The sequence below is a fragment of the Diadema antillarum genome, unplaced genomic scaffold (assembly GCF_040938485.1).
Source record: "Diadema antillarum isolate AM-2024a unplaced genomic scaffold, OU_Dant_1.0 seq00000413_RagTag, whole genome shotgun sequence".
Lineage (NCBI taxonomy): Eukaryota > Metazoa > Echinodermata > Echinoidea > Diadematoida > Diadematidae > Diadema > Diadema antillarum.
Window position 1 is genome coordinate 473,051 of NW_027271399.1, and position 27,125 is coordinate 500,175.

Below are 27,125 nucleotides of genomic sequence, written 5' to 3' on the forward strand. Positions count from 1 at the left end.
ACTCCCCCCTGCTTCGCTACTACAATAGTTTAATTTTGGAGTCACAGTTTTATCCAGAAACCTGTCAAGGCAAAGCATTGTATACTGTCCTCGATCGATCTTTATTATTATTATTGTTCAGTGATGGCAATACATTATCGCGTACCCCTCTCTATGAACACGAATGGCTTTTAGAAAATACAAGTTACATCAAATGTAATTATACACACGCGGGCACGCACACACACACACACACACACACACAAACACGCGGGCGCGCGCGCGCACATACACATGTAAAAGTATGAAGATGCGTAGCGAGCACACTGTAAACATCTTACACGATATTCGGATGTCGGCTCCTGCAGCCCACAGAACTCTACTGCAGCTTGAACCGTCATGATACCGGTAGTCTTCTTTCACCAGTCTGCATTTCGTTTGTTTGCTATCCAAACATCAGTGAAAAGGTTGAACTGGCACAGAGAGAGCCCGAAGCTAAGTTTGAAATCACAGAAGAATCGTAATTTTGGATATAGATTATGTTGACTTTTGGGTTCTGGTCTGCGTGACCTGCATATGACTTATTACAGCTTTTCAGCTGAACGTTACTAGCATCTACTCTCGCTGTGTGTTATCCCCCCCCCCCCCACTCCACCCCCGAATGAATTATACTGTGCTAGTGTCAAGATTATGATACCAAAGGACACTTTACACTTTTCTGAGGAAAGAGAGAGGATGGAGAAAGAGAGGAGGAAAAAACGAAAACGTTCGATCTGTTTGTGTGCATAACAAATATGGCCTAAAGTAAAAAGGTCATTATAGTCACGTGCCAAGCAAGATGGTCGCATTGAATGTATTTATAAAAGAAAATGTGACTCTGCTATCGTGGGGCGCCACGTATAATAAGTGTATATACATTGCTTACATTTTCGTTCTAATTACTTCAACATAATTGTATTAATGGTAAAAATCACTGTTTTCACTGCTATCACGTTTTACTGATTTCATTCCAGACGTCTAACCCACTTCTTCAACAGCATGCACTGATTTAATCAAGGTCACCATCATAGACATGTGGGTTGTGTGAATGCAGCAATGGTTTAGTAGAATACATCAATGAGAGTTTGAGGAAAATCGGACAATCCGTTCTAAAGTTATTAATTTTTGAAGTTTTTGCTCAGTCACGGCTGGATGAGAAGACTACTATAGCTCGTGATGTCACATGTGTACAACGATTTAAAGAAAGTATAGAGAAAATTCAACATATTTTCACTTTTCTCGCATAACAAAAGAACACTCAACTTCTCTCTTTCAGAAGGCAGGGGGAATAATAATTACCCTTAACATACGTTAGTAACAAGTCGAAGAAAGGGTGCACTTTATTCAAAAAGTAAAGTTTTGTGAAATTCTCTTTTTATTTTCCTTATATCGTTGTACGCATGTGACATCATACACTGTAGTAGTCTTCTTATCCAGCAGTGATTGCGCAGATACTTTAAAAACTGATAACTTCAACGGATTGTTGGATTTTCCCCAAACTTTCACGCCAATGTGTTCCACTAATATTGTTGCATTCACTCAATCCACATGTATATGAAGGTGGACTAAATCGGTATGATCATGGAGCTACGTAGCTCCATGGTATGATGATGATTATAATGATGAAAAAATATATGTATCTGACCTATATTGCGCCATTGTCAAACATGATCAGGAGGAAAATTCTTAAGAGTCTGTGGGCCTATAAATGAGGCGCGGTGTCACGTGCCTGATCTTGATCCTATGGCAGTATCATAGCGAAGTGTCGCATTCGCGCAAGATGTTCAAGTTTCCACACTCCCTGGCCACTAGTAAAGTCAGATTTACATCATAAAATCAAGAATATAAAGCATCGAGTATGTGACACTAACGTGAATACTGCCATATTCTTAAAAGGAAATGATAGTGAACGCTGCGCATTAATCCGTCATTTTGCAACGTCATAGAATTTTGTCATTTAAAGGGATGGTACAGTATTGGTGGAGATGAGAATTGGGCTTTTAACTTTTTTGCGAGATACCAAGAAGACACTTATGATATAGTACAGAGCATACCATTTTAAGAGGAATTCAAAGTTTATTTGATGAAAATCGGGTTTGAAATGACTGAAACATCAAAAAAACAAAGTAAAACAAAGCGATCGTAATAAAGTGTGGGTCCCACACTTTATTAGAATTGCTCTTTTTGGATATCTCAGCCATATTAAAACCAATTTTCATCAAATAAATGTTGAATTCCTCATAGAATTACATGCTCTTTCATATTTCATAAGAGGTTTCTCATTATCTCACCAAAAAATGTTAGAAACCTGATATTAGGTCTCAACCAAAGCGAGAACGAGTTCTGCCGCGAATGGCACTGAAGCAGTGTAATGGTCGAGCCGTAAAAAGAAAGAAAAAGTGATCACTCAATAACTCGGGGTTTAGAATATAGGCCGTTGACAAGATAAGTGTTTCAATATCCTCATGAAACAATGCAATATGAAGTAGAGTTAGAAGGTCTAATTCCACAAGACTTGTTCAAACATTGTAACATCTTGTTTAAATGTTTCACAGTCGTTCTTTCTTCTTTCCTTCCGGGTTTTTTTCTTTGTATTTAATATTCTTATTTTAATCGTGTGATGATTGAAAATTCATGGGGTAATGTGGTTTTGTAAATATGTACTTTGCACAATGTAATGATAATCGTTGATATACCTGTAGGACGTTAGGGCCTACATTTGTCTGAGTGTTGAAGTTATTTTCGTAGGCCATATACTAATGTATCGCGCTTCATTGAAATAACAAGATACTTGTGCCCCTGATCTATTTTCACGGTACTGTATATGGATAAAAAGAATGCGTCTGGGTGACGACGCTTGTACTTCTCACTGGCTGGTTTTGTTTTGTTTTGTTTTGTTTTATTTTGTTCTATTTTGTGATGACTTTTGACCTAAAGGTCGGCTGTGAGTTCGAAGGCCAGTGCCTCCAACCAGTCTCCTCGTTTGTGATGTAAGCCGCTTCAGAGTATTACAATGTAAAATCGCTGTTTTATTACGATTTGTGCGAGGTAAAACCTCGTCTGCGCGTATGCGCTCATTTCGACCTATGACCGATAATAACTATCCAATCAAACCTTCCGTTTCATACAGCGTCAACACAGGGCGAGGCTGAGATGAGCGCATGCGTTGTGCCTCCCTTTATTGCATGCTGAACTCCTTACGCAGGAACTCGTGCTTCGTGGAAGTAAACCCAGTGGAAAACAACGCCGGTTAATTTCGTTAATCTGGAAATTTCTCCGCTGTGGAAGAATATTGGCTGCTGATTTACTTCTTATGGTGATGTTCCGTATTTGTTGATATTGGGAGAGACTTCGGTTGTCACCAAACGCTTGATTATTGTTTCTAGGGTGATGTTTTTGTTTCAGTGCTGATATTTATGATAGCGATTTCGCTCACGATATAGCGCACGAATGTACAGTACTGTCTGCTGTGCAGTGCAGGAGTTTCGCCGCCAGGTCAGGTGTAAGGCACTGTTGATTATAAACTAGTGCGTGTGTAGCCGGCAAGTGCGACAGACCGGGCCAGAGAGAAGAAGGGTTGGAAGGCCTCGTTCTCCACCGACTAACGTGAACAAGATCAAGAAAGCATAGGTCTATTTTGCCCAGCGTAGCTTTCTTGTGGTATATTAGCATATGGTGGAGCACATCCACGGGAAGTCATCCACTTGAGCTCATTGGGATACGTATTTTGGAGTACAGATAATCACCGTCGTGGACTAGTCCGTTTACACCACCTGTGTGTCCATTCGCAAATGGAGTGTCCGCATTTGGTAAACAATGTCAAACAAGGAGTGTGTGCAATGACAAAGAAGTCCCATGGCGAATCCACTTCGTCGTGGGTATGTGCAGGTGAGATGGAGGGCATGTGTGCATCCCATTCTCGACTCCCTCTTTGTAATATAACTGACATGATAGATTTACATGTACATGAACAGGATGGGAACAAGTTGTTCAGCATCTTTATTCCTATGCTGGCTATATGGTGATGACCTGACTTACATTTACGATTTTATATGAATGCACAATGTGTCAATGATAAGCATATTGTGATTAGAAAATGTCACACTCGCTCTATCACATTCAGATGTGAACCAAACGCAAAAAAAAAAAAAAAAAAAAAAAAAAAAACTTTGGCAAAAGGGCATTTCTCTGATTTTGTGATTTGGGCTGGGATATGTTGGCACAAATTGATTAATTATTAATGTTCACTTCGGGTTTTGGTGGTAACTGCTGTGCTATGCCAGAATTTGACTGAAACTAGTGAAAGATCGGTCTGTATCTGGTCGTCAGGGATATGTTCCGCGGAGCAACTGCGGAGACTCCTGTCTACTGATTTTACGAAGGAGAGCTGATAAAGTAAAAAAAATAATGAAAGACTCCTCCAAACAGACGGATTTTTCTGTCTATGATGCCAGAATAATCTTGTGAAGAACACTTGATGTGATGGTGCATCGTATAGTATTGCTAGTAACATGTCGGTGCAGTTTAAATCAACTGTTCTTGGCCCAGCAAAATGTTTGCCCATAATATTTGGATAACAGGCAAGTATTAGGATGTAGATTAAAAATGGATGTTATTGAAATTTGCTAGTTTATGTTTAAGGCTTCAGCCCAGTCTAACTACTCTGTTGTATTTGCTTGAAGTTTGTGGTTGCTGGAAGACTTGCTTTACTGGCTTCACTGTTTCACATCTTTAAACCCCCCCCCCCAAAAAAAAAAAACAAACAAAAACAAAAACAAAAACAAAAACAAAAACAAAAAACAAAAAAACAAAAACAAGTAGACTAGTGGTACATCATCTCATCTAAGAATTGATTGTAATATAATTTGTATTTGTAGGCAAAGGTTATGTTAATTTTCTATACATGTATTTTGTGTACAAACATCAGTGATATACCATAGTATTGATTGACATGAACTATTGTCTCTGAAATTATACAGTACTGAATTATTCTAGGATGGAGTGAGCAAATACACATGTACATGTACCTTCTTCTTTTTATCCACGGCTTCTTCAGCCTCAAAACAACCGTGGATTGTTCCATGAAAGATGTCATAATAACTACATTGTACATGTACACGGAGTACCCAAGTACTACAAATTTGTAGTTTACAAGTGCTGTACATTGTGATCTGCATCTGCAGATGCCATAGGTGGGACAAGTTCTTTGCAACGCGTGTGATTTTGTCCTTGTATCATTATGCTAGTTATCACCAGTGGGCAGCAGGCGGAAACTGCCCCAAAACTGTCAAAAATGAAAGCTTTCCTTCTTGATTTTGTCTTATCACTGCCATCGTCTTGAAACTGAAACCAATCATGCCATTATATATACTATAGTGTCCTGTATGTGTGTACACTTTAACAATGTACCACCAAAATTGGTTTACCTCACTTCTCTCAGGGGCAGATCCAGGAATTCCGTAAAAAAAAAGGGGGGGGGGGGTTGGCACCTTTACAAATTAAAGGTTTCTTTAATTTCTTTTGTTTTAACAAAAAGTAAAGGGGGGAGGGGCACCCGATGCATCCCCGCCTGGATCCCCCACTGTCTCTACCATGTACAAGGAACTTTGTATATTTTTAATTTTCACAGATGGCAACTGAACTCGTGTCATTCCTTCTTGATTTTAATATCTGATATAATACCTTTCATTTCTGTCATTCCTGTCAACCTCAAACACTGTTTATCATTTATCCATCTCAACATCATTTTATTCTCATCCTTTGCTGCTCTGATAATAATACACTCCTTCTCAGGTTTTGTTGTCGGCGAAAATTCATGCCAGCACATTTCATTCTGAAAAACAGCCCACGTTACATTTGAGCTACATATGTAGCCTTCTATGGAAGATAGCCAAAGTGACCCCCCTCTCCCATCTCTACATCATACATGTACATATGTACAAGTAATAGGCTATGTGATGTCTTTGCTAAACATCTCTATCCAGAGTAATTGAACATGTGATTCTGTATTCAGGGTCAGTATTGTGACAACAAAAATGTATTCAATTTTTAGATAAACCACATGTACACAGTGTTGAATTTGTTCTGAATGAGTGACCATGCAGTAAGACATGCCAGGAGTTCCAAGGCTGTGCTAGAGACCATTTCCTGCACAATGACAAACCTTAACAATGGAATAACTTCTTTTTTCTCCCAAATGATAGTGTGCATACAGGCCTTGTACTCCTTTTACATTACATGCATATGATGGTCTCTTTATCAGTTTGTTTAAATTTTGTATCTTATGACTTTAGATTTTTTTTTGGAGGATGAAATTAAAATGAAGTAGAACTGGCAATATCACGAGTTTTAAAAGAACTATGGGTGCTTTCTATGGAGTGAATATTTGTGATCAGTATCATGCATGCATTATTGCAGGAGATAGTGCCACAGTACATGTGTATACCCCATGCATGTTGCTCTACAGTGTACCGGTATGTATAGGAGCAGTAACAAAAACTTCTTCCAATTGAAAATCGAAATCTGAACAGGCCCTTAAGTCAAGGAACTTTGATCTGACCTTTGCCACAGTCACAGAATCCATGTGCACCCACATTTGAGAAAGTGACAGTACAGTGGGCCAGTGTAGTCAAACAGTGATCCTGACCCACTTCTGCAGTGCCCAATCAGCTGATGCAGAGGCAGCGGGCTGGAAAGGGCTGTACCCCATTATCATGTTTCCACTCCATTGCCTTTGAGCGTTGTGGCATTAGGCGCCTTCTTATGCAGCTGAGGCAGTCTTGCCTCATTACAAACTGCCATGTTTCATGTGGCTTTTCTGTAAGGACACATTCTGGGAACTGATGACCTTGTGTCAGTGTGGCTATGGATTTCTGAATTATTTAGGAAGCACAGAAACTCTAGGAAATTCAGATCAAATGCTACGTTATGGCAAAGGTAAGTTTTAAACAAGGCATGTTTTTAAAATGAAAAAAAAAACATGTTAAAAAAGTGCATGTTGTTTACAACCTATTACAGCAGAAAAGTTGTAGGCAAGAAAATTGTCCTTGATAGTCTTATTACTAAATTACTGTATGTTACAACAACATGTACAAATGTGGCGATAAAATATTTGCACTTAATGAAAAAATAGTCCTTTTGTAACTTGCACTGCCATGCTACCATTCAGTACAATGTACAATGTAGGCCCTATGTACATGTATGATTTGCATCTGGTTTTTTTTTTTTTTTTTTTGGGGGGGGGGGGGCGTAATTGCCCACACTTTTCAACCCTCTTTGATGGTATAAGATACATGTTTTTCTGCCTTATAATCTACAGAAGGTTATGAAATGTGGGAATTTTGTAATAACCATCCAGAGCAAGTATTCATAATTAGATTTACAAAAACAGTTCTGTTTGTTTGGGTGATGTACACGTGTTTGTGTAGTTCTGCATCTCAAGCCTCGTGTGTGCTTTCTATGATCCCTCCATTCAAAATGTATAAATGTACCAAGGCAATTGTGTTTTGATATTTGTAGATGTTATGTTTTGATATGGAAATAAATGAATGAATGAATGAATGAATGAAAGTCAGATATACACTTGTACATAGGTATCAACACTGTACATTTGCAGACTTGCTTCTGTATATTTTCTTAAATTGATAATCTACATCAGTGACAACATGATTTAGGTTATGTTAGCCTTTCTTCTGCTGGCAGCCATCTGAAGTGAATTGTAACAGATCCATGAAAATAATGGCAATTTGTAGTTATTCATTTTTTATCTTAGACCACATAAGCCAGCACCTACATTTATACATACACATAGGCCTATATGTACACAAGTACAATGTAGTTTTCATGTTTTCCAGGCGGTGTTCACAGCCGGGCAGTCAGATATGACCATTTTGCGAAGCAATTTAGCGATCAATGAGCTGCAGGGCAAAATATACAGGTCTCTACTTTGTGAGGAATTGGGCAAAGAAGCAGCATTAAGTTGCTCTCTTTGAGAAATTTCTGGTTGCCCATCTGGTCATCTGCTGCTCGCATATCCAGCCATTAGATGCAAAGGTCACGAGCATGGCCCGTTTCTGTAAAAATTAACAATCGGTGGGTGTGCGGAGTCGAAGAGCTAACCCTATCCATAGCTTGGAAATGACTGAGCCATTTTCCTCCTCCGAATCTCGGTTATGTTCTGTGCAGAAGACTGAGCTGGCCCCTGCTCTATAGCAGCTGGCTGCCTTGATTAGCAGACTGGGCCGACTAGTTTGTGCTGTACAGGCTGAGATGTGATTTTGAGGCCATATCCATGGAGCACCACTGTGTAGATACATTGTATCCTTGTGTATTGGTTGGAATGCATTGCTATAGGAACCAGAAGTGTTCATTGTGCTAAAGCATTAGATATTAGGCTGGATGAGTAACCATAGTTCCTGCATCATGAATGTCCAGATGGTACTTTTGTAAAGCGTGTCAAATAGGTGCCTGGGGAATGAGACTAACTGAACTTTGCATGACCCTCCTTTCCGTGTAGGGAAGCAGAGTTGTTTGTGTGTGTGTGTGTGTGTGTGTGTGTGTGTGTGGTACAGATTACACTTGTATATATTGAATATAGGATGAGCTCCTTGTCATTTTTTTTTTATTTCTTACCTTTTCAGAGATAGAGGATCCTTGTTAACAAATAATGATCTTTAGACTCATCTCTGATAAGTTGTATGTCTGAAATTCATCATATAATCATATGTAGAAGACATTGAATTTTGTTATGATTCTCTAGATAATTCGAACTGTGCACAACTGTAGATCCGATGCTACATTTTGAAATGTGCACACGTGTAGGGTGTATGTACAACCCAACTTCAATCAAGTCCTTAGGCTTAATACAGTGAGAAAGCTATTTTCTAAATAGAAATATGCTGAAAATCCCATTCTTGTGCCTTGCTTATTAAGGTTACGGTTTTCACAACCCTGAATTGCCTGTCAAGTCTTATAATACTAAAACTTGTTAGATGTTTAATTTTAAAACACTCAGAAAAAGTGGTATACTCCAAGGAAATGTGAAGATGTGTACTTCTTCCCTCTATAAGGTGCGCTGCTCATGTACACGTACCTGTAAAAGCATCTTATTAGGGGAATAATGACATAAAAGACAGGCAAGGATAGGCAAAGATATTGAACAAGGGCGACTACAGTAAAGTCATTCAAGAGAACTGCATTCTCACTGTGAATGATTGTTTGGAATAGTATTGAAGAGATTTAATCAATATTATTAACAAAAAGTGTGAACAAATTGAGACTTTTTGAAAGTTTTAAGCAATTAGATATACTGTGTAGTGAGGTGGCATAGAGAGTATGGTATGTCAAAGGCGCCGACAATTCAGAAATAAATCTTCTTGTATTGCCATGATGATCATGTACTTCCATTGGAATCATCAGTTTTTGTCCCCGCCGAACGAGTTCGAGCAGGGGACTATGAAACGGGCTCCGTACGTGTGTGTGTCCGTGTGTCCGTCCGTCTGTCCGTCCGTCCGTCCGTGTGTCCGTGTGTCCGTGTGTCCGTGTGTGCGTCCGTGTGTGATCAAAATCTTCAATTTGCTACTTCTCTGTCATTTATGAGCCAATTTTGATTCTGTTTGCTTTATATGATAGCACTACATGGGAGCTTTGAAACTTCTACACAGAATTTCAGTCGTGACCTTTGACCTTGACCTTTGACCTATATTGTACATTTTGCTACAAAATGCTACTCCTTCGCCATTTCTAACCCGATTTCGATTCCGTTTGCTTTATGTGATGGCACTAGGTGAGGGCTTCAAAACTTCTACACAGAATTTTGACCTTTGACTTCTTTGACCTTTGACCTTGATTTTTTGACCTATATTGTACATTTTGCTACAAAATGCTACTCCTTCGCCATTTCTAACCCGATTTCGATTCCGTTTGCTTTATGTGATGGCACTAGGTGAGGGCTTCAAAACTTCTACACAGAATTTTGACCTTTGACTTCTTTGACCTTTGACCTTGATTTTTGACCTATATTGTACATTTTGCTACGAAATGCTACTCCTTCGCCATTTTTAACCCGATTTCGATTCCGTTTGCTTTATATGATGGCACTAGTTGAGGGCTTCAAAACTTCTACACAGAATTTTGACCTTTGACTTCTTTGACCTTTGACCTTGATTTTTGACCTATATTGTGCATTTTGCTACAGAATGCTACTCCTTCGCCATTTCTAACCCGATTTCGATTCCGTTTGCTTTATGTGATAGCACTAGGTGAGGGCTTCAAAACTTCTACACAGAATTTTGACCTTTGTCTTCTTTGACCTTTGACCTTGATTTTTGACCTATATTGTACATTGGCTACAAAATGCTACTCCTTCGCCATTTCTAACCCGATTTCGATTCCGTTTGCTTTATGTGATAGCACTAGGTGAGGGCTTCAAAACTTCTACACAGAATTTTGACCTTTGACTTCTTTGACCTTTGACCTTGATTTTTTACCTATATTGCACATTTTGTTACAAAATGCTACTTCTGGCGGGGACATATGTTACGCACCGCGTAATTTCTACTTTTCCTTGTTGTTTTTGATAGACAAAGATAGCATTGACTTTTCTATTGTAAATTTGATCCAAAAATCTTATTGTTCAGTCTGTTACATTAGACACATACGATAATAAAATGTCAGTGAGATGCCTTGAGTACAATGTCCGCCTGGAAGAAATTGAACTCTGTCAGTCTACATGTACAGTCTATAAACAGACAAAGCTTCTTATGTGAGCAGTGTGACACTTGGGACAGCTTCACGTGATCAAGGACATTCTTGCAATGTACCCCTATGTTCATCAGGGTACAAAAGCACAGTACATGTACAATTGTAGGTGACTTGCAAAGGTTTTCAAATGTCCAAATTTATGTAACATGGTAGATTACTTACTGGATTTATTGCATTGCATCCTCTATCTGAATATCCTCCTCCAAGCAAGCAAAGTAACAGAAGGAAAATACAGGTATCTGACTATGAAGGTAGAAGAAAGGGATTTTCCCATTGTTTCCAGTCACAACCACACATTATGAAGACACAGAGAAAGAGAGAGAAAATGTAGGTTGATACGATTGATCCGTAAAATGTGGCGTGGGTGTGTGCATTTTATGTTTACTTTGTAATATCATCTGTTCTCCCCCACCCCCACCCCCATTTTATTCAACCTGCACTTAATTTGGTCATCTGGAGATTTTTGTATGACAATCATGTCATGCTGTAGCTCATGCCTTTCACTGGTAGAGTGTACTACATGTATACATGTCTTTGAACTTGGTCTAATGCAACCAGTACCTATTGTACAATGATGTACATCAGATATATCGCAACACTTCACAGATTGTGTATTTTGTATGGAGGGATACATTGTGCTCAGACTATAGTGATAGTCTCCTGCTTGGGAGCACGGTCACAGCTTTTCATGTACAGTGTCAAATGGAACTGAAACCTATCTGGTGAAATGCCTTGTGAGTACAGTGCCTTCAACTAATATTGTGTGTCTGTTTCTATTTCTCTGTTTACAGTATGTCGGTCAAATAAGAGTCCATGGATGTGTCTTGCCTGTGGGGTTGTGCTCTGTGGAAGGTGAGTACATATTATACATACCACTGCAGGTTATTACCTCCGCCAAGGGAGGAGGTTATGTTTTCGTTACCGTTGGTTTGTTCGTTTGTTCGTTTGTTCGTTCGTTCATTCGTTCGTTCGTTCGTTCGTTCGTTAGTCTGTAATAACTCAAAAAGTATTGAACGGATTGGGATGAAACTTGCAGGAAAGGTTGAGAATGACACAAGTACCAAACGATTAACTTTTGGTAATGATCCAAGAATTTTTAGGGAATTTATTAAGGATTTTTGATATTTTGGCAGGTAGGGTCAATGAACTTGGGAGTTCAGGCAGGGCGTATTTGAGGTTTGCATGCGCGCACTAAAGTGCGTGCCGTAGTTTCTGCTAGGGCGAGGCGCGCCGCGCACCTGAGGGTTTATGACATAACAAAGGCTTCTATATTGGGGATCTCGGGCAATTTTTCAGTGGGTGGAAATCACTGATCTCCGTATGGAAGAGCAGGATCATCGATGGAAAGTAACTGCTTGGCGGAGGTCTGCGCTCTCGGAGTGCTTTTCTAGTTGTACTATGGTACAACAATTCTCTTTCTAGGCTAATTTTCTGCCAAGCAACAGTCCCTGCAAGGACTACCGCAAACCTCTCCTCCTTAACAATATTATACATGTAGTTTGAACTCTGTCGTGCCATGGTGTAAACCCCGTTTGCCTCACTGTTTTTGAGACTGCAGTGCGTGAGCGCTTTTAGAAATCATTCTGTGTTTTTCAAAGCCATGCAACTTTTTATGAAGCATTAGTGCTAAAAATGCAGTACAGCAAAGTTGTAGAGAAAATGGCAAGCTTAGCTGCGATGTGAATTTTATGACAAAGCTGTGGTTACGATGCTTTATGCTTTCAGTGTACATGTACTGTCACATATTGCAATTTATTGATCGGTCTGTGTGCTGTCGTGCATTTGAGCAACAGTATGCGAAGTTGACAAACTGTCAGTTGACAGAGTCAGGCATGCGAACATGGCACGCAAAGAGTTGATGACTGAAGATTCACCCTGTACTTGAGTGGAATAGTCTTTGTGCTAGTGACATAGGATGTCACCCATCCATTATTTGAATAATTTTAATGTACACTTGTAGTTGCTCCTTCTTTTATAACAATCCTAAGATTTGAAAGTGAGCAGAGCCAGTGTAATGGCACATGATATTAGTCTTTGTTGGATGGCTGAATACACTAAGTAACACTGTATAATATGAATGAATTTACAATATCGGTAGATATACACAACGTTTGTAGCAGAACTTTGGTGGAGAAAAAAAATCTGTCTTCACACTCCAGATATCATTATTTTGACCATTTTATTATTATTATTATTATTAGTATTATTATTATTTTCCTTTTTTTTTAAAGTAGACCAGTAAAGGTTTCAAGGATATTGTTCTCAGGTGAAGATCAAGAGTTTAACGCATTTTCCTTCTGAACACATGCACAATCTACACCATTGTGCACATTGTAGCCTGGATGCCGCAGAAAGGAAAAAGGGTAACAGTTCAGGGAGTGTATCATGTACTCAGTTAAAAATCACAGGGTTGCATGTTGATAGGCAAAGGCTTTAAAACTTCATTAGTGACCTGAATATTCTTTGTTCTGTTATACAATTTGTATGAGTTCTATGTTAGTACTACAGCATGGTATGTAGTAACATACACCAATCTGGCATTAGTTAATTAAGGACACACACAGTGTTCATCACAAAGTGACTACGAGCACTGATAACATTTTCATGGCAGACGCTCACATTGTAGGAAGGCAGTGAGTGAAACACAATGCAGCATAGACGTCTGTTTTGTGCACGTACGTGTATGTACATTGTACTTCACCATTATATGTTTTGTAATCTTGATAGGTCAATATTTCATATTGTTTGCTTCATTGATGTTTTCATTTATGTTTTTGTAGAGCCTTTACGCATGCAGCATTTGTGTGTGTGATGTATAGAAAGACTATCACAACAAGTTGGTCATCAATCTCCACATGTAGAGATACACTTGTGCAAATCAACCTAGTCTCGAGTGGCAATGCACTCTACATACCTGCCTTTCTTTTCATACCCCTGGCTTGAGAGGTGGAGAATGTATTTACAAAAATAGGGGTGCAGAGCATAAACACCCAGCCCAGTGACAAAATCCAGCTTGTACCTTGGCTATAACGCTGCATGGACAGTCTGCAATGTGATACAAGTGATGTTTGGATTATATTAGGGGAAAACAAATACCCATACTGTATGTCATTCAGACCGGTACATCGTAGGCAGTGTTAACTTGATACTGTTTTGTCGGATGTTTATCGGATGGCATGATGAGCCAAGCTCATTTCATGTCGTGATACCTTTTCCTGCAATGCAATCTTTCATGCACATTGCACTTGTACATAGTGTACAGTAGTCCTGTTCATTCATTTCCTGCGAGGAAGATTACCATGCCCATCCAGGGTAATCTAGCAGTGATACTGTAGGTAGCCAGATGGGAATGATTTGAACTTGGAGCCTCATTCATTCGTTCATTCAATTCATTTATTCATTCATTCATTTATTCATTCATTCATTCATTCATCATTTTTTCCATCTTCAACAGAACTTGTAAATACATTTTTTTTTTTGTCACATAAAACATAAGTACCTAATGTGTCAACAATTACAAAATATGAAGTATGATATTTAAGGAAAAACAAATGATAGGGTGAAAAAAAACAAAACATTTTGAAGTTTAGAAAATGCAGGAGATGGGGAGGAATGCTGAAGAAGCAATGCTTGTAGGGTGCATTCCCCCCGAACATAGTATAACAAAATATACATAAGATATCATTGATATTTTACTTTTGTACACGAAATTCAATTTACAAAAATGAATTACACAAATTACGAATAAAAACCTAACTAGCCCTAGACAGACACCCAGACAAATCCAAACACTACATCGCTGTCATGCAGAAAATAGAACGAGAAAGAAAAGATGTAAGGTCATCTTGATGAGAAATCTGATATTTGATAAGCTTTATTTAACTTTTATTTTGCTTTTGTCAGTGTCTGGTATTTACTCCCCCCCTTGATCTATCATGACAGATATCACTGCACTCAGCAATGTATAGGTGATGAAACAACATGGCAGCTGTGTGTAGAAAACAAACCAAGAAATGTTGTGGCATTTTACTTGGATTTTGGTCACCACTTGCTGCAATGTGCATTGACTCTTAGACTACATGTATAACCCCACTTGTGTCTTCTTGTTGTATTCTTCTTGCGCACTCAAGATGAATGACCTCCTACACATATGTTAAATGTACAAACAAATCGAAAAGTGAAAGTTGTAGTGTCCTAGCCATCCACCAGTGATTTCATATTTTTGTGTATCGAAAGCTGGGAGGGAAATCAAAAGTAACTCAACGAGGAAATATCATACTTCCTTTCCGCTGAGAAATCAACTTACCAGGTGTGAGAATTAAAACCTGTCCCTTGATTTGCTGTGCTCTTTGGCTCACACTCAAACACACAAGATGGGCTACCGCTACAGTCTTTACTGACGAAATCATGCCTTTGCTACAGTTCACTACCAGAAGTATTATCTTGCTATGAAGGTCACAGTATTGTCCATTGGTTTTGTTTTGTTTTGTTTTGTTTTTGAGAGAGGTAGAGTTTTGTGTGAATTTCTTTGACATTACTTGAGTTACATAGTCATCAATACCACCACTCCATTGATATCATTATCACTGTTATTGATATTCAATACAATAGGAACCTTGGGATAATCATATACACTGTACATGTATCAATACTATCATACTACAGTATTATAATTACTGTCATGTTTACATTTACCTTCTTTAACAGTGCAGTACAATGTATACCGATAGTTCTGGCGGTACATAAAGTAATTGTTTTGTGTGGTTTAGAACTTTGTTAAAAAATTTCAGTCCAGTGTAATGCCTGCTGTACATGTATGTAAAGTCGTGAAGATTCTGTGATCGAAACTGATTGTATTCTATTTCCATCTTCAGGTATGTGAATGGTCATGCCAAAAAGCACTTTGAGGAACACCATCATGCGGCCTCCATCAACTGTGAAAATCTAGGCGTCTACTGGTGAGTCGGAATACCAGCTAAATCATTGAGAGATACAAGAAAAGGAGAATTTATCTTCTGGGTAACACTTGCCCCCAAACTTTGTTGATATTGCAAGATCTCATGGATGTTTACCTACACAGTTGTACACAAGTAATACTCATTTGAACTTTAATAATGCACAGAAATCGAGCCTTTCTAAATACATCGTTACGATGTTTGGATGTATTTTCAAAGATTGCTGTTCGAAAAGTCAACAAAATCTCGTCTAGATCATGGAATTGTCTAGTTTCATGAAGCTGAATTTTTAATGAAAATATTGCATCAGATATCCGTTTCTCACATAGTTTTGCATTGCTTGCCTTCAAATTGTGTGTGTAAGGACATCATCAATGAAGATCATTTCCGATTCTGTTTTATCCATTGTGAGGGATGTAGATTTTTTTTTTCAATCTTGTTTCTTGATTTGTTCATTATGTTAACAAGATGATTTATTTTCCACTCTGCTTGCAGTTATGTGTGTGATGAATATGCCGTCAATGACAACAAAGCAGAAACCATCAAACATGTCAGACAATTCCTTCAGGACAAAGTCAAGTAAGTTGGTTATCACATTCATATCATTCATTTTATTATATCCTTTGCTAGTTACTCAAAGATATTAAAGGGAAATATTCTTTCAGGGTTGTACTGTAAATTGCTGGAAATTTGTTTTGATTTCATTGACTGTGAAATCAGTGTTAATTTGAGCATTATGGTCGCTGTCTTCAATGAATGTGTTGATGACATAACTATGTTTGAAGCTGCTTGTATGGATCGGGGCATTTCAAACAAAGTGGGGGAATCATAAATGCCAGTACTTAGCAGTATTGTAGAAATTTCTTTGTATCTGTTTCACATCAAGTTTATCACCTCGAGTATTGACTACATGTAGGTAAGGGAAATTCATTAGAAAGAAAAATGGGGACATTATAGCTCTGAGCTGTTTAACAATCAAAGATTATTGTGCTGAACTGTCTGGCCTTTGAAAAAAACCAACAACACTATGACATCTAATTATGAATTTGTGCTGAGAAGTGTAATGTACAATATGGCCCAACAGTAGTGATGTGGGTATAAATTTGTGTGCTTTGCCAGTGAATGTTATTTCAATTCTTCATTTGTAGTTGAGTTACTTGAGTTTTATATCCTTAGTCTCAAAATCAATCCTGTGATACATGATCAATGCTCTGAATGTGTTGATTTGTCTTCTTTCACATCAGGAGGAATAAAAGGGATCGTACAGTTTTGAATGAGACCTATTTTCAGGTTTCTAATATTTTCTGGTGAGATAACGAGAAACCTCGTATGAAATGTGAAAGAGCATGTAATTCTATGAGGAATTCAACGTTTATTTGATGAAAATTGGTTTTGAAATAGCTGAGATATTAAAAAAAGAGTGATTCTAATAAAGTGTGGTACCCACACTTTATTACGATCACCTTGTTTTACTTTGTTTTTGGATATTTCAGTCATTCCTAACCCGAATTTCATTAAATAAACTTTGAATTCCTCTTAAAATGGTATGCTGTGTACTATATCATAAGTGTTTTCTTGGTATCTTGCAAAAAGTTTAAAGCCCAATTCTCATATCCACCAATACTGTACCATCCCTTTAAGGTGAATGAGACAATCCTGTCATTTATTAATGTTATTTCTTACAACAACAGGATAGTATTTGATCATATACTGTATAATTGTATCATGGGAGGGTTAATGTGAATGATGATTGAATTTGCAAACAGAGTGTGGCTCTACACAAATTCTGCCAGATATCATGGCCATTTGGTCAGACGTAATGGAATTTTTTCTTCATTTTTTTTTTCTCCCCACCCCCTTACTTTCAGTGCACAGTATGAAAAGCAGCTGAAAAGTCTAACTAATGATGTCGGTGATCACACAGATGGTCCCCCGAGGAAAAAGCTGGCAGCTAGTGTAAGTATTGCGCCCATGCCAATGTCATTATTTGAGGGTGATAAATGTCACAAGGGTGTCATATTGTGCCGTCAAACAATGTCGTAAGCTGTGTGGCATGCTATGTCTGATCAGAGTTGGTTCCTTGTTGTGCTCAGGGATCATGATGTTTGTGCAGTCTGTCATATTAAACGGTGCCTCTGGAAAGATATTGGATCATCTTTCAGTCAATCCAAATTTGTCCATGCATGTGTATTAGCATTTCAAATCTCTATCAGAAAGTCAAGAGACTGAGCACAAGTGACTGCAAAAATTAGTGAAAAGGTCATTATAAGTCCCTTTCTGCCATTCATTTGATAATGCAGACTTTATCAAAGAGACATGAATTGCATTTAATGTTTTACTCTTTGCTTTTAGAAAGTAACTTGCCCAGTAACGATGTTATTGAGGTGTAGTGTCTTATTTAGAAGATTCAATCTTGTGTGGTGTATACCTGATGAACAAGAACTGCAGTAATACTTCCTCATCGATATTGTATGCGTACCAAGTGGTTTTGATTACCAATCAGTAGGACTTTTGTGTATGTTCTTTTCGAGTATGTTTACCGGTATATGCATTTCTAATCAGCATGCATCCTTGTACCTGATGCTGTGCATACATTAAAAATATGTAGTAATAGATGAGTACCAGTAATTATCTAACAAAGAAAACATATCTGACAAGCACCAACAGAGAAGGAGATGAAAAGAGAAAAGTAACATCCTGTTATCATGTTATATGAAATTACAGTGTATGACACGTGATTGTTTGTGATATTTAGTATACAGGTACTTGAAAATTTGTTACACAATGTCATTGATTGTAGCATGGAGATAGGGTCTGCAGGCCAATTCCAGCAGTGAGATCACTGGAGTGCCAGATGCTCAAATGTTGCGTTGTGACACCCAAGCCAAGAATAATTTGTTTTTCAAACTGGTGCATGCAAAGCAAGTTCACTCATGTCATGGGGGTGTGTGTTGCATGCTGTGATTGTGTGTGGATTGTGCTTGATTGAGAAGCCTCTTGCATATTTTTGAGTCAACTCATCATTGGTGCTTGTTGCAGAAAATTGAATGAATGAAAGTATAGCACTTTATGAAAGTGGTTATGAGACGAGAACAAAATAATATTTGTCACTCGAGCCTTGAAAATGCTTCAACTTACTCTCAGATAGCATGATTTGCAAGGGTTAATCGGTCGACGTCGAACTTTCAATGTCTCTTACCTGAATGTCCCCTTTGTTATCCACAGACAAGAGCCAACATACCAGGTCTGAGGAATTTAGGAAATACCTGTTTCATGAACGCTGTCCTGCAGTCATTAAGGTAACAGGAAAATGTCTTTTGTGAGTTCAGTGAATGTCACTGGGCAAAGCTTCAAGAGCTTTATGCTGTTACACAAAGCAATAATGTCTATGGCCAGTTAATGTTCAGTTTGACTTGTGTGGAAGAATCTTATGATACTTAGGCCTTAAATACTGTCAAGATACATGTACTGTATAAGCTGTTATTTTCGTGAGGGTTTAATTTTCGCGATTTCCGCGAATCACAGCTGGATCACGAATTCAACAACACGCGAAAATGTCTCCATGCGCCCTGTTAATAGTGCATTAACGGAAGCGTCGGCATCAATTCGCGAAAACAACATCTCGTGAAAATGTCTATGGCCTCGTCATTCGCGAAAATATCTGTACGCGAAAATAACAGCATATACAGTAGTGTGATGTTATAATGTAGCCTTGTGTGTGCTTGGAATGATTTGCTTCTAACTTAACTTCAGGACTGTTTTACAGATACATATGTACAAAAGGTTGGTTTAACCTTGTTCAGCTGTGATAAACTTACCTTAAGTCATGAATGGGTTGTGCTTTGTATTATTTCTAGTATGATTGTATGTGTTTGTGGTTATGTAAGTGTGTTATTACTTGTAAACTAGCAGCACCCGTGGAAATCCACGGGTCTGAGGGGTTTAATTTTTTTTCTCATAATACGATTTTGCACAATTTTATTGAAGAAATAAAAAGAAAAGTCTTCTCATTCTTTCGTTAATTGTGCTGTCTTCTAAATGACCACCCTTCCCAGAAATTTTATAATACATTTTTGTAGTATATGCCAGGCGATCCGGTCCATTGGTAGGGATCATTCCCGCCACTACTTGCTTTTATTATAGAACTTGAGTTTCGAGGGGTTATTTGCACCCATTGAAGTCCAACAGTTGTCTTGTTGCCCCTCACCCCTCCCCCCCCCCCCTCACGCACACACACATTTCCACCTCCGCAGGGCAAAAAACAAAAACATTCAGGGAAAAATTACCAAAAACGTAAATGAGATTCCCCGAAAGTTCTGCCCACAGGTTGTTCCCGTCGAAACGGGAAGATATTAACACTATGACTTTGATTACCCCCTGCTCTTGCATCCACGCGGGCACCCGCGGGAATCCACGGCTGGTCTCAAGGCCTCGGTTTGTTTTGTGGTTTTTTTTTTTCATGTTTCTTTTCCCCACGTTATGAGAGAAAAATAAGATATATCTTCATAATTTTGCTCCCTCCTTTTTGTTTTTAATCACCAAAACTTGGCTTGATATATCATATTAATATAGAACTACATCTGCTTCAGATTGTACATTATCATAATTAATATTAGGCCTACAATTATTGCTCCTATTATTGTTATTATTATATCATTATTATCATTATCCTTATCATTATTATTATTATTATTATTATCATTATTATCATCATTGTTATTATTTGGGGAGGGGGAGATCATAGTCATCAGGTTTAATAGGCACCCGTGTGAGTAGGTTCTCACGACCTCGTATTTTTTTTCTTTAATATTTTTCCCATGTTATGGAAGAAAGAAGAATATATACATCACTGCATTCGTCTTCATTTGCTCCCTCTTTTTTTTGTCACCAAAACTTGGTTTGATAGACCATAGAACCACACATTCTATTTCCACTTGCAATTTTAAAAATAGGCGGTCGGCAAAGCGAGGTTTTCCTCTACGTCCGCTCATCTTATGAATATGTATGATTACAGCAGCTCTGCAGTAAACGAATGGACACAGCTGCGCGTGTAATCTGATATGGAAGGGTACGGTCGGCAAATATATTTAGCCGCGTCCTAAACAGTCTGCATACAATGACATCGGACTTGAGAGCAAACGGCGAGCAAACTAAATGACGTACCTGAGCTGCATATAGTATTCTGCAGTTGTGCAAAATACAATTAAATAACAACGTTCGTTGTTTTCATTTGGGGACGCCAATAATGGCGAACTGTACGTAAATGCCCTTGTAGTCCATATCACGCACACACAGAATACATTACATACAGTACACGTAACAGGCGGAGACAAAGGTACATCACAGAACTATACACACAGTGTAAGAGTGTGTAGAGTTCTGCGAGGTACATTGTGTGTGTGCGTGCGCGTCCGCCGGAAGATGTCAGAGATTTCGCTGCACCATCATCTTTAGTATCCCCCAGTGTCTCTGCAAGCTAAAAGATGGAAGATCGAGAAAGCAGGAGGCCAGCGCAGGATCGGTGAATATTGAAACGCTCGGCTCTTTCGTCACGCACAAAAATGCATTATGCATGTAGCTAATTAATTTTTCTTTTTCGTCCTCGACGTCGACACGGAGGCGGAGAGGGGACGAAACCCGCGCCATTCGATGTAGGATACTCTCCTGCGGCCGACGGCACCGGTCGCAACTGTCCGGAGCCGACGGCTCGGGAGGAGATAGAGAAACCAGCAACGCCGAAATAAAACAGGAAATACATAAGGCCGCGACAACAACAACAACTTCGAGTATTATAGTATAGGACATTGAACTCTGGCCAAGAAGATCAATATTTTATGAAAGATGACAAGTCAGTCATTTACGTGATGATGCCTATGTTAGAACTGTCCTACATATTTTCTTTTCATTGCAGTGGTGACTGATGGCACTTCCACATGGAGCAGCATTTCACATTTTCATGATATCATTTTTTTGGACATCTTTCTTGCCCATTTATTACCAGCCAACGTCATAACTTAAAGAAGGCATAGTTTTCTCTGTTTCACCGAACAAAGCCATTTTTCAAGAGGAACAAAGCCATTTTTCAAGAGGACCTAAATGAGGCACTCGAGCTCAAAGATCAAACTGACAACTTATGAGACGATAGGGTACAGAGGTTGAGGTCAAAGGTCATTTGAACCTTTCCCCCTACTCCTCGTAAAGGGTACATTAGTTTTATGTGCTGTACTTTTTTTTTCTTCCCTCTTAGTAACATCAATCAGTTCTGTGGATACTTCAAGGACCTACCTGCAGTGGAGCTGCGTAGTGGGAAGACAGCTGGCAAGAGAATCTACAATACTCGGAATCTCAAGCATGATGATGTGTAAGTGTGAAATGAGCGTGAGCAGATGTTTCTTGCTCTTGAACTCATCTCTGAGGAAAGCCCCCATCCCTACTCAAATCCTCACATCCCATACACACACACACACACACACACACACACACACACATACATTGTATACACACACGAACACACGCGAAGTCATTAATGGCAATTACTGTGGATTACCGAGTGGTAAAGGTTGGGGGAGAAGGGTAATTGGCCTTACACATGTGTTTCTGAAAGATTTGAGTCGTGTGTCATGTGCATTATCATTTATGTGAACTTGCTGTAATTTCAAGGCTATGTCTAGCATATGCTTGATTCATTTTTCAACTTTCAGTTATTGCTCTTATATTGAAAGTACTTCATAGGAGATGCTGCTCCTCTTACCTATTGCCTGTCAAGTCAGAATGACATTTATTTTGAACCTTAATACCAGCTGCAGTATTTTTGTTAAGGTCAGCTAAAGGAAAGGAAAGCTTATTTGAAGACATGCATGTAGTTGTACTTATTTTCAAGCCTCTGCCGAGAAAGGTGCTTGAGGCATTGCGTTTGCATAGAGAACTTTCCCAGTCCCATGCTTCATAATGAGGGTTATCTTTCTCAAATGTTGATATTGGACTGGTAGGTAGCTTGCTGTTCATATATGTAGGACCCCAAGAAATGAAAGTCTCTTTAATAGTGTGTGACAGCACAGAGGCATGATGAATAATATGCCAAGAGGTTGTTATTTTACTTGATTAGTGGTCTTGATGTCAGGATGTTGTTTGACGATGTGTGTGCAAAAGACTATTTTGCTGCAAAGAGTAGAGCATTAGTGATCATCATGGCTTGTTTGTGCAATCTTGAATACCCAATCTCTGGAAAATCAAACCATACCACTGCATTCAGCTTGTGTTTCCACTGTTTTTTTTTTAATAAGTTCAGGTAACAGAAACATTTATTATATGAAAAGAAACAGACACTAATGAAAATTTGCTTACATCCTTAAGAATAAGAGACAAGGCAATGAATTTTCACCAGCTAATTTCATGTCAATTTTTCCACATATGTAGTTACTGGTGTGTGAAATAATGTCGGGTTTTTTTTTTATATCACCTCAGTAGTTGTTGAAGTTTATTTGCCTCTGATACAATGTATTATGATGTGAGGAGATGAGTGGAGAAGCCGGTGGAAATCTGTATTATAATGGCGCAGGATATGGAAACCTGGAGAAGGACATTTCAGTGCTCCAACGGCAGAAATGCTACGGGTGTGACCTGACCTGACCTGACCTGATATTTATAATTTGAGAGGGCAGTTTGAAAGATGCTTAGTTGTATATCATTCAATATGCAGTTTGTGTACTTTTGACGAGGGAGAGATTGTGTAGGTAGTGTTCATTGTATGTCATGACTTAGAGCAATGGCTTTGATTTGCTCACCAATGTTGAAATGCAAGGAAGATGTTCTCACTTTCCAGTTAAAGGGTCATGTACTCAGCAGAGACTATTCAATTACTCTTTCAATTCAATTTGTGATCTTTGGTTAACTTTGTTGTTGTTGTTGCTGTTGTTGTCATGAGCAGCTCACTGGTGGAAGAGATCAGGAAGACCCTGTGTGCGCTCTGCCAAGGAGACCAGACGGCCATTTCGCCTGATTCACTCTTCTCCGTCATGTGGAAGATCTTTCCAAGATTCAGGTAACCTCTTTCACCACAGCTCCCTCTTTCACCGTTCTTCGATTCTGGCACGTTTTGTTTGCCTCGCAAGCAGTGTGCTGGGGAATTGTCTGTGTCTTGTTATGTCCTGTTGGAATGGTGATGTATAAACAGTTTAAAAGAGTAATGTGCTTGTATAGGATGTTTTCAAAGATCTGATCTCAATCCTTGATGGTTTGTTCAAATGTTTGGGATTTAGTGTAAAAGACCAGTTTGTTGAGTTCTGTCTCTGGAAGATTGCATTGAATATCTGGCTGTCTGTCTATCTATCTGTCCATCCATCTATCTGTCTGTCTATCCATCTATCTATCTTTATATCTATCTCTAGTTGTCTGTCCATCTATCAAAAATCTACCCATCCATCTATCTGTTGTCTTACTGTCTGTCTATCAGTCTGTTTGTCCATCTATCTATCTATCTATCTATCTATCTATCTAGCTAGCTAGCTAGCTAACTAGCTATCTGTCTGTCTGTCTGTCTGTCTGTCTGTCTATCTATCTGTCTATCTATCTATCTGTCTATCTATCTATCTACAGTGCTCATCTGCAAATGTGTCAATCCATTCAATGTAACATGTCCTTCTGATTACCAGGGGTTACCAACAACAAGATGCCCATGAGTTCATGCGGTACCTGCTGGACAGACTGCACACAGAGCTGCAGGGTACATACTGGCCTAACAACCCCCGCAAGCAGACCAACGGCCACGCCACCATCATCAGCCTCATCTTTGGTGGTCACCTACACAGCGAGGTCATGTGCCGGCCGTGTGGGTCGCTCTACCAGAAAATCGACCCCTTCCTAGGTAAGGCAGCTTTTCTCCCACCATACTTTTCTCTAGTCGTAGCATAGCAAGTGGCAGAAAAACTTGCCATAAAATTATCTTGACATATGGCCCTTCCCAGTGTGATTATCTTGAGATTAAATTCCATTCTAAGATTATCGAATATGTGACATTATGTGACAGTGAAGTCAACTTTCCAGCAGTAAATGTAACACTTACCCAAATTCAAATAGTTTGTTTTCTTGAAAGGAGCAATCATTTTATACCAAGCTTCTTTGTTTATTTTTTTTTAAAGCTGGTAGGAGGGGGTTGATTTTTCAAACTAAAGTTGTAGGCTACTTGAAGCTTCAAATGCCAACCTTTCTGTCCTGTACAATCTATCACAGTATTTCATTCAATGAACTGAACATTTTTCCCTGACAAGGCAGGAGGGTACGGAAGCCATGAAACCAAATCAAAGAAACTTCAAGGAGCATGCTCAATTAACGCCCCAAGTTATGAACATATTGTGACCTTAACTTTAAACTCTACCTGTTCTCCCAACACCCAAGTTCAGCTTCAGACAAAATGGTGGTGACAAATAAAAGGAACCTGCTAAAGATGTTTGTCATCCTTGAGCAGTGATAACCCTAATGTGCATTTTGTTAATGATATTAGTCATCTTGTTTTATCACTTCCTGTTCTATCATTGCAGATGTATCATTAGATATACCAGAGAGGTTCAGACCGAGGAGTAAAAACAAGGATGGGGCGCAAGTGTGTAGATTACAAGGTAAAAAAATGAATGCCACACAGTTTCGTTGCTTCATTGATTTAAGATGGTTTGCTGTCAAAAGATTTGCCAATGGTGAAAGTGCCCTGGTCTAGAATGGAAACCATGTTGTATTATCTGTGCCATCTTGTTGTCCAAGGGCATTTCATTTTGGTGTGTTCCTCCTTCTCTGTCTGCCTCTGCATGTTCGGTGATTTTGATAATGGCATTGGTCCCATTTCCAAAGAAACCTATCCTGAGTAAAGAATATACTACATTTTTGCTGACCCAAAGATGTCAGTGGTCGAGAAAGCATGTCATGGTCTCTTGCTACTATTGGGAGATGTAACCCCTTGACAGCCTCCCTGACCAGCCGTGACCATCTTTTTTGAAAAATCACTGAATCACGCATGACCATGCATGACCTCTCCTTGTGTGTGTGTGTGTGTGTGTGTGTGTGTGTGTGTGTGTGTGTGTGTGTGTGTGTGTGTGCGCGCACTTACCCATGGTGAAAAACGAGGACACACATACACACTTTACATTTAAACCAAGGACACACAGAGAACTGAGGACGTCCTTGGTGCACAGACCATTCCAAACGGTCTGCTTTTGCATGCTTTTGCATGTAGGGGTACATGTTTGTAGGTCCTCGATTAGCATTATTGTAATAAGTCCTCGGTTGACAAGAGTCCTACTGACACACAGGTCCTCGGTTTCCACCATAGACGCGTATGTGTGTGCGTGTGTGTGTGTGTGTGTGTGTGTGTGGTGACAATGTCTGTGCCTGATTGATATCATCCCACTATCACCCCAGAGGATTCAAAGTGAAAAGAAAGATTTCAAGAAATTATTCATGTTCTAAAGGACAAATGGTTAATTACAGCCAAAATTTGACATTCCTTTCTTTCAGTCCCAATTATCTCATTCCGCTATAATTAGGATAGAATCTTTCAAGATTGCTCAAATGATGGTTCTTTTTAACGCTTTGTTTTATTCTCCCCTCCTGTGTAGACTGTTTTCAAAGTTTCATCGAGGTGGAAGAGCTTGAAGAGTCCGAACACTACATGTGCCCAAAGTGCCAGCAGAGGCAGCCGTCGACGAAGAAGTTCTGGCTCAAGTCTATTCCAAATGTAAGAGGAGGGATAACTCTAAGTTACCATATCACCAGTTGCCGCCAAATGCTCCCCTCTCTGCGAAATGTGGTTGCTGTCACCAAACTATTCTTAATGACAGACACCCTTCTGCATTTGGATTAGTTATCTGCTCTAAACCGTCAGAAAAGAAGGCAACAAGTTGTCATGTCAGTGTTTTCAAACTCTACTGTAAGCAACAGATGGTCTTATGTGCTCATCAGCGGTCTTAGTCACATGCCCTAAATTTGCCCATGGTGTTGGTGTAAGATCTCATAAGCAGAAACCTTGTGAGCCAGACTTTATTCAAGAAGCATTTATGGATGAAATTCGGCTGACACCTTCAGTTTCCATTCTCTGCAGTCTTTCTCACACTAGTGGCTCTTTTTGCCTCCTGACAGGTGCTATGTATACATCTAAAACGGTTCACGTGGACGGGGTTCCTACGGACCAAGATCGACACCTATGTGCAGTTTCCCATCAAGGGCCTTGATATACAGCCGTTCATTCTAGCATCAGAGGTGAGTGGGGGGGGGGGGGGGGGGGATCAAGAAAGTGCTTACTATGTAGTTGCTAATTGATGATTTACACACAGTGTATTTTTAATTGCAACCACCTTTGCCAGAGTTACATGAAGTGGACTCAAATTTGGCATATGGATGAGCAGC

General features: G+C 39.1%; 1 protein-coding gene across 1 annotated transcript in view; it reads left to right on the forward strand.

Annotated features, from left to right (window-relative positions):
* The first annotated feature begins 3,217 nt into the window (after positions 1-3,217).
* The window catches only part of LOC139732328 (ubiquitin carboxyl-terminal hydrolase 3-like), a 28,352-nt gene continuing 4,444 nt past the window's right edge, over positions 3,218-27,125 (forward strand). Inside the window, exons 1-12 of the mRNA XM_071643195.1 lie at positions 3,218-3,906; positions 11,571-11,631; positions 15,654-15,737; positions 16,230-16,313; positions 17,603-17,690; positions 18,960-19,033; positions 21,982-22,095; positions 23,662-23,775; positions 24,386-24,597; positions 25,271-25,348; positions 26,339-26,457; positions 26,859-26,978. Of these exons, the coding sequence (XP_071499296.1) occupies positions 3,810-3,906; positions 11,571-11,631; positions 15,654-15,737; positions 16,230-16,313; positions 17,603-17,690; positions 18,960-19,033; positions 21,982-22,095; positions 23,662-23,775; positions 24,386-24,597; positions 25,271-25,348; positions 26,339-26,457; positions 26,859-26,978 (1,245 nt within the window). The 5' untranslated portion in view covers positions 3,218-3,809. The remainder of the gene's footprint in view (positions 3,907-11,570; positions 11,632-15,653; positions 15,738-16,229; positions 16,314-17,602; positions 17,691-18,959; positions 19,034-21,981; positions 22,096-23,661; positions 23,776-24,385; positions 24,598-25,270; positions 25,349-26,338; positions 26,458-26,858; positions 26,979-27,125) is intronic.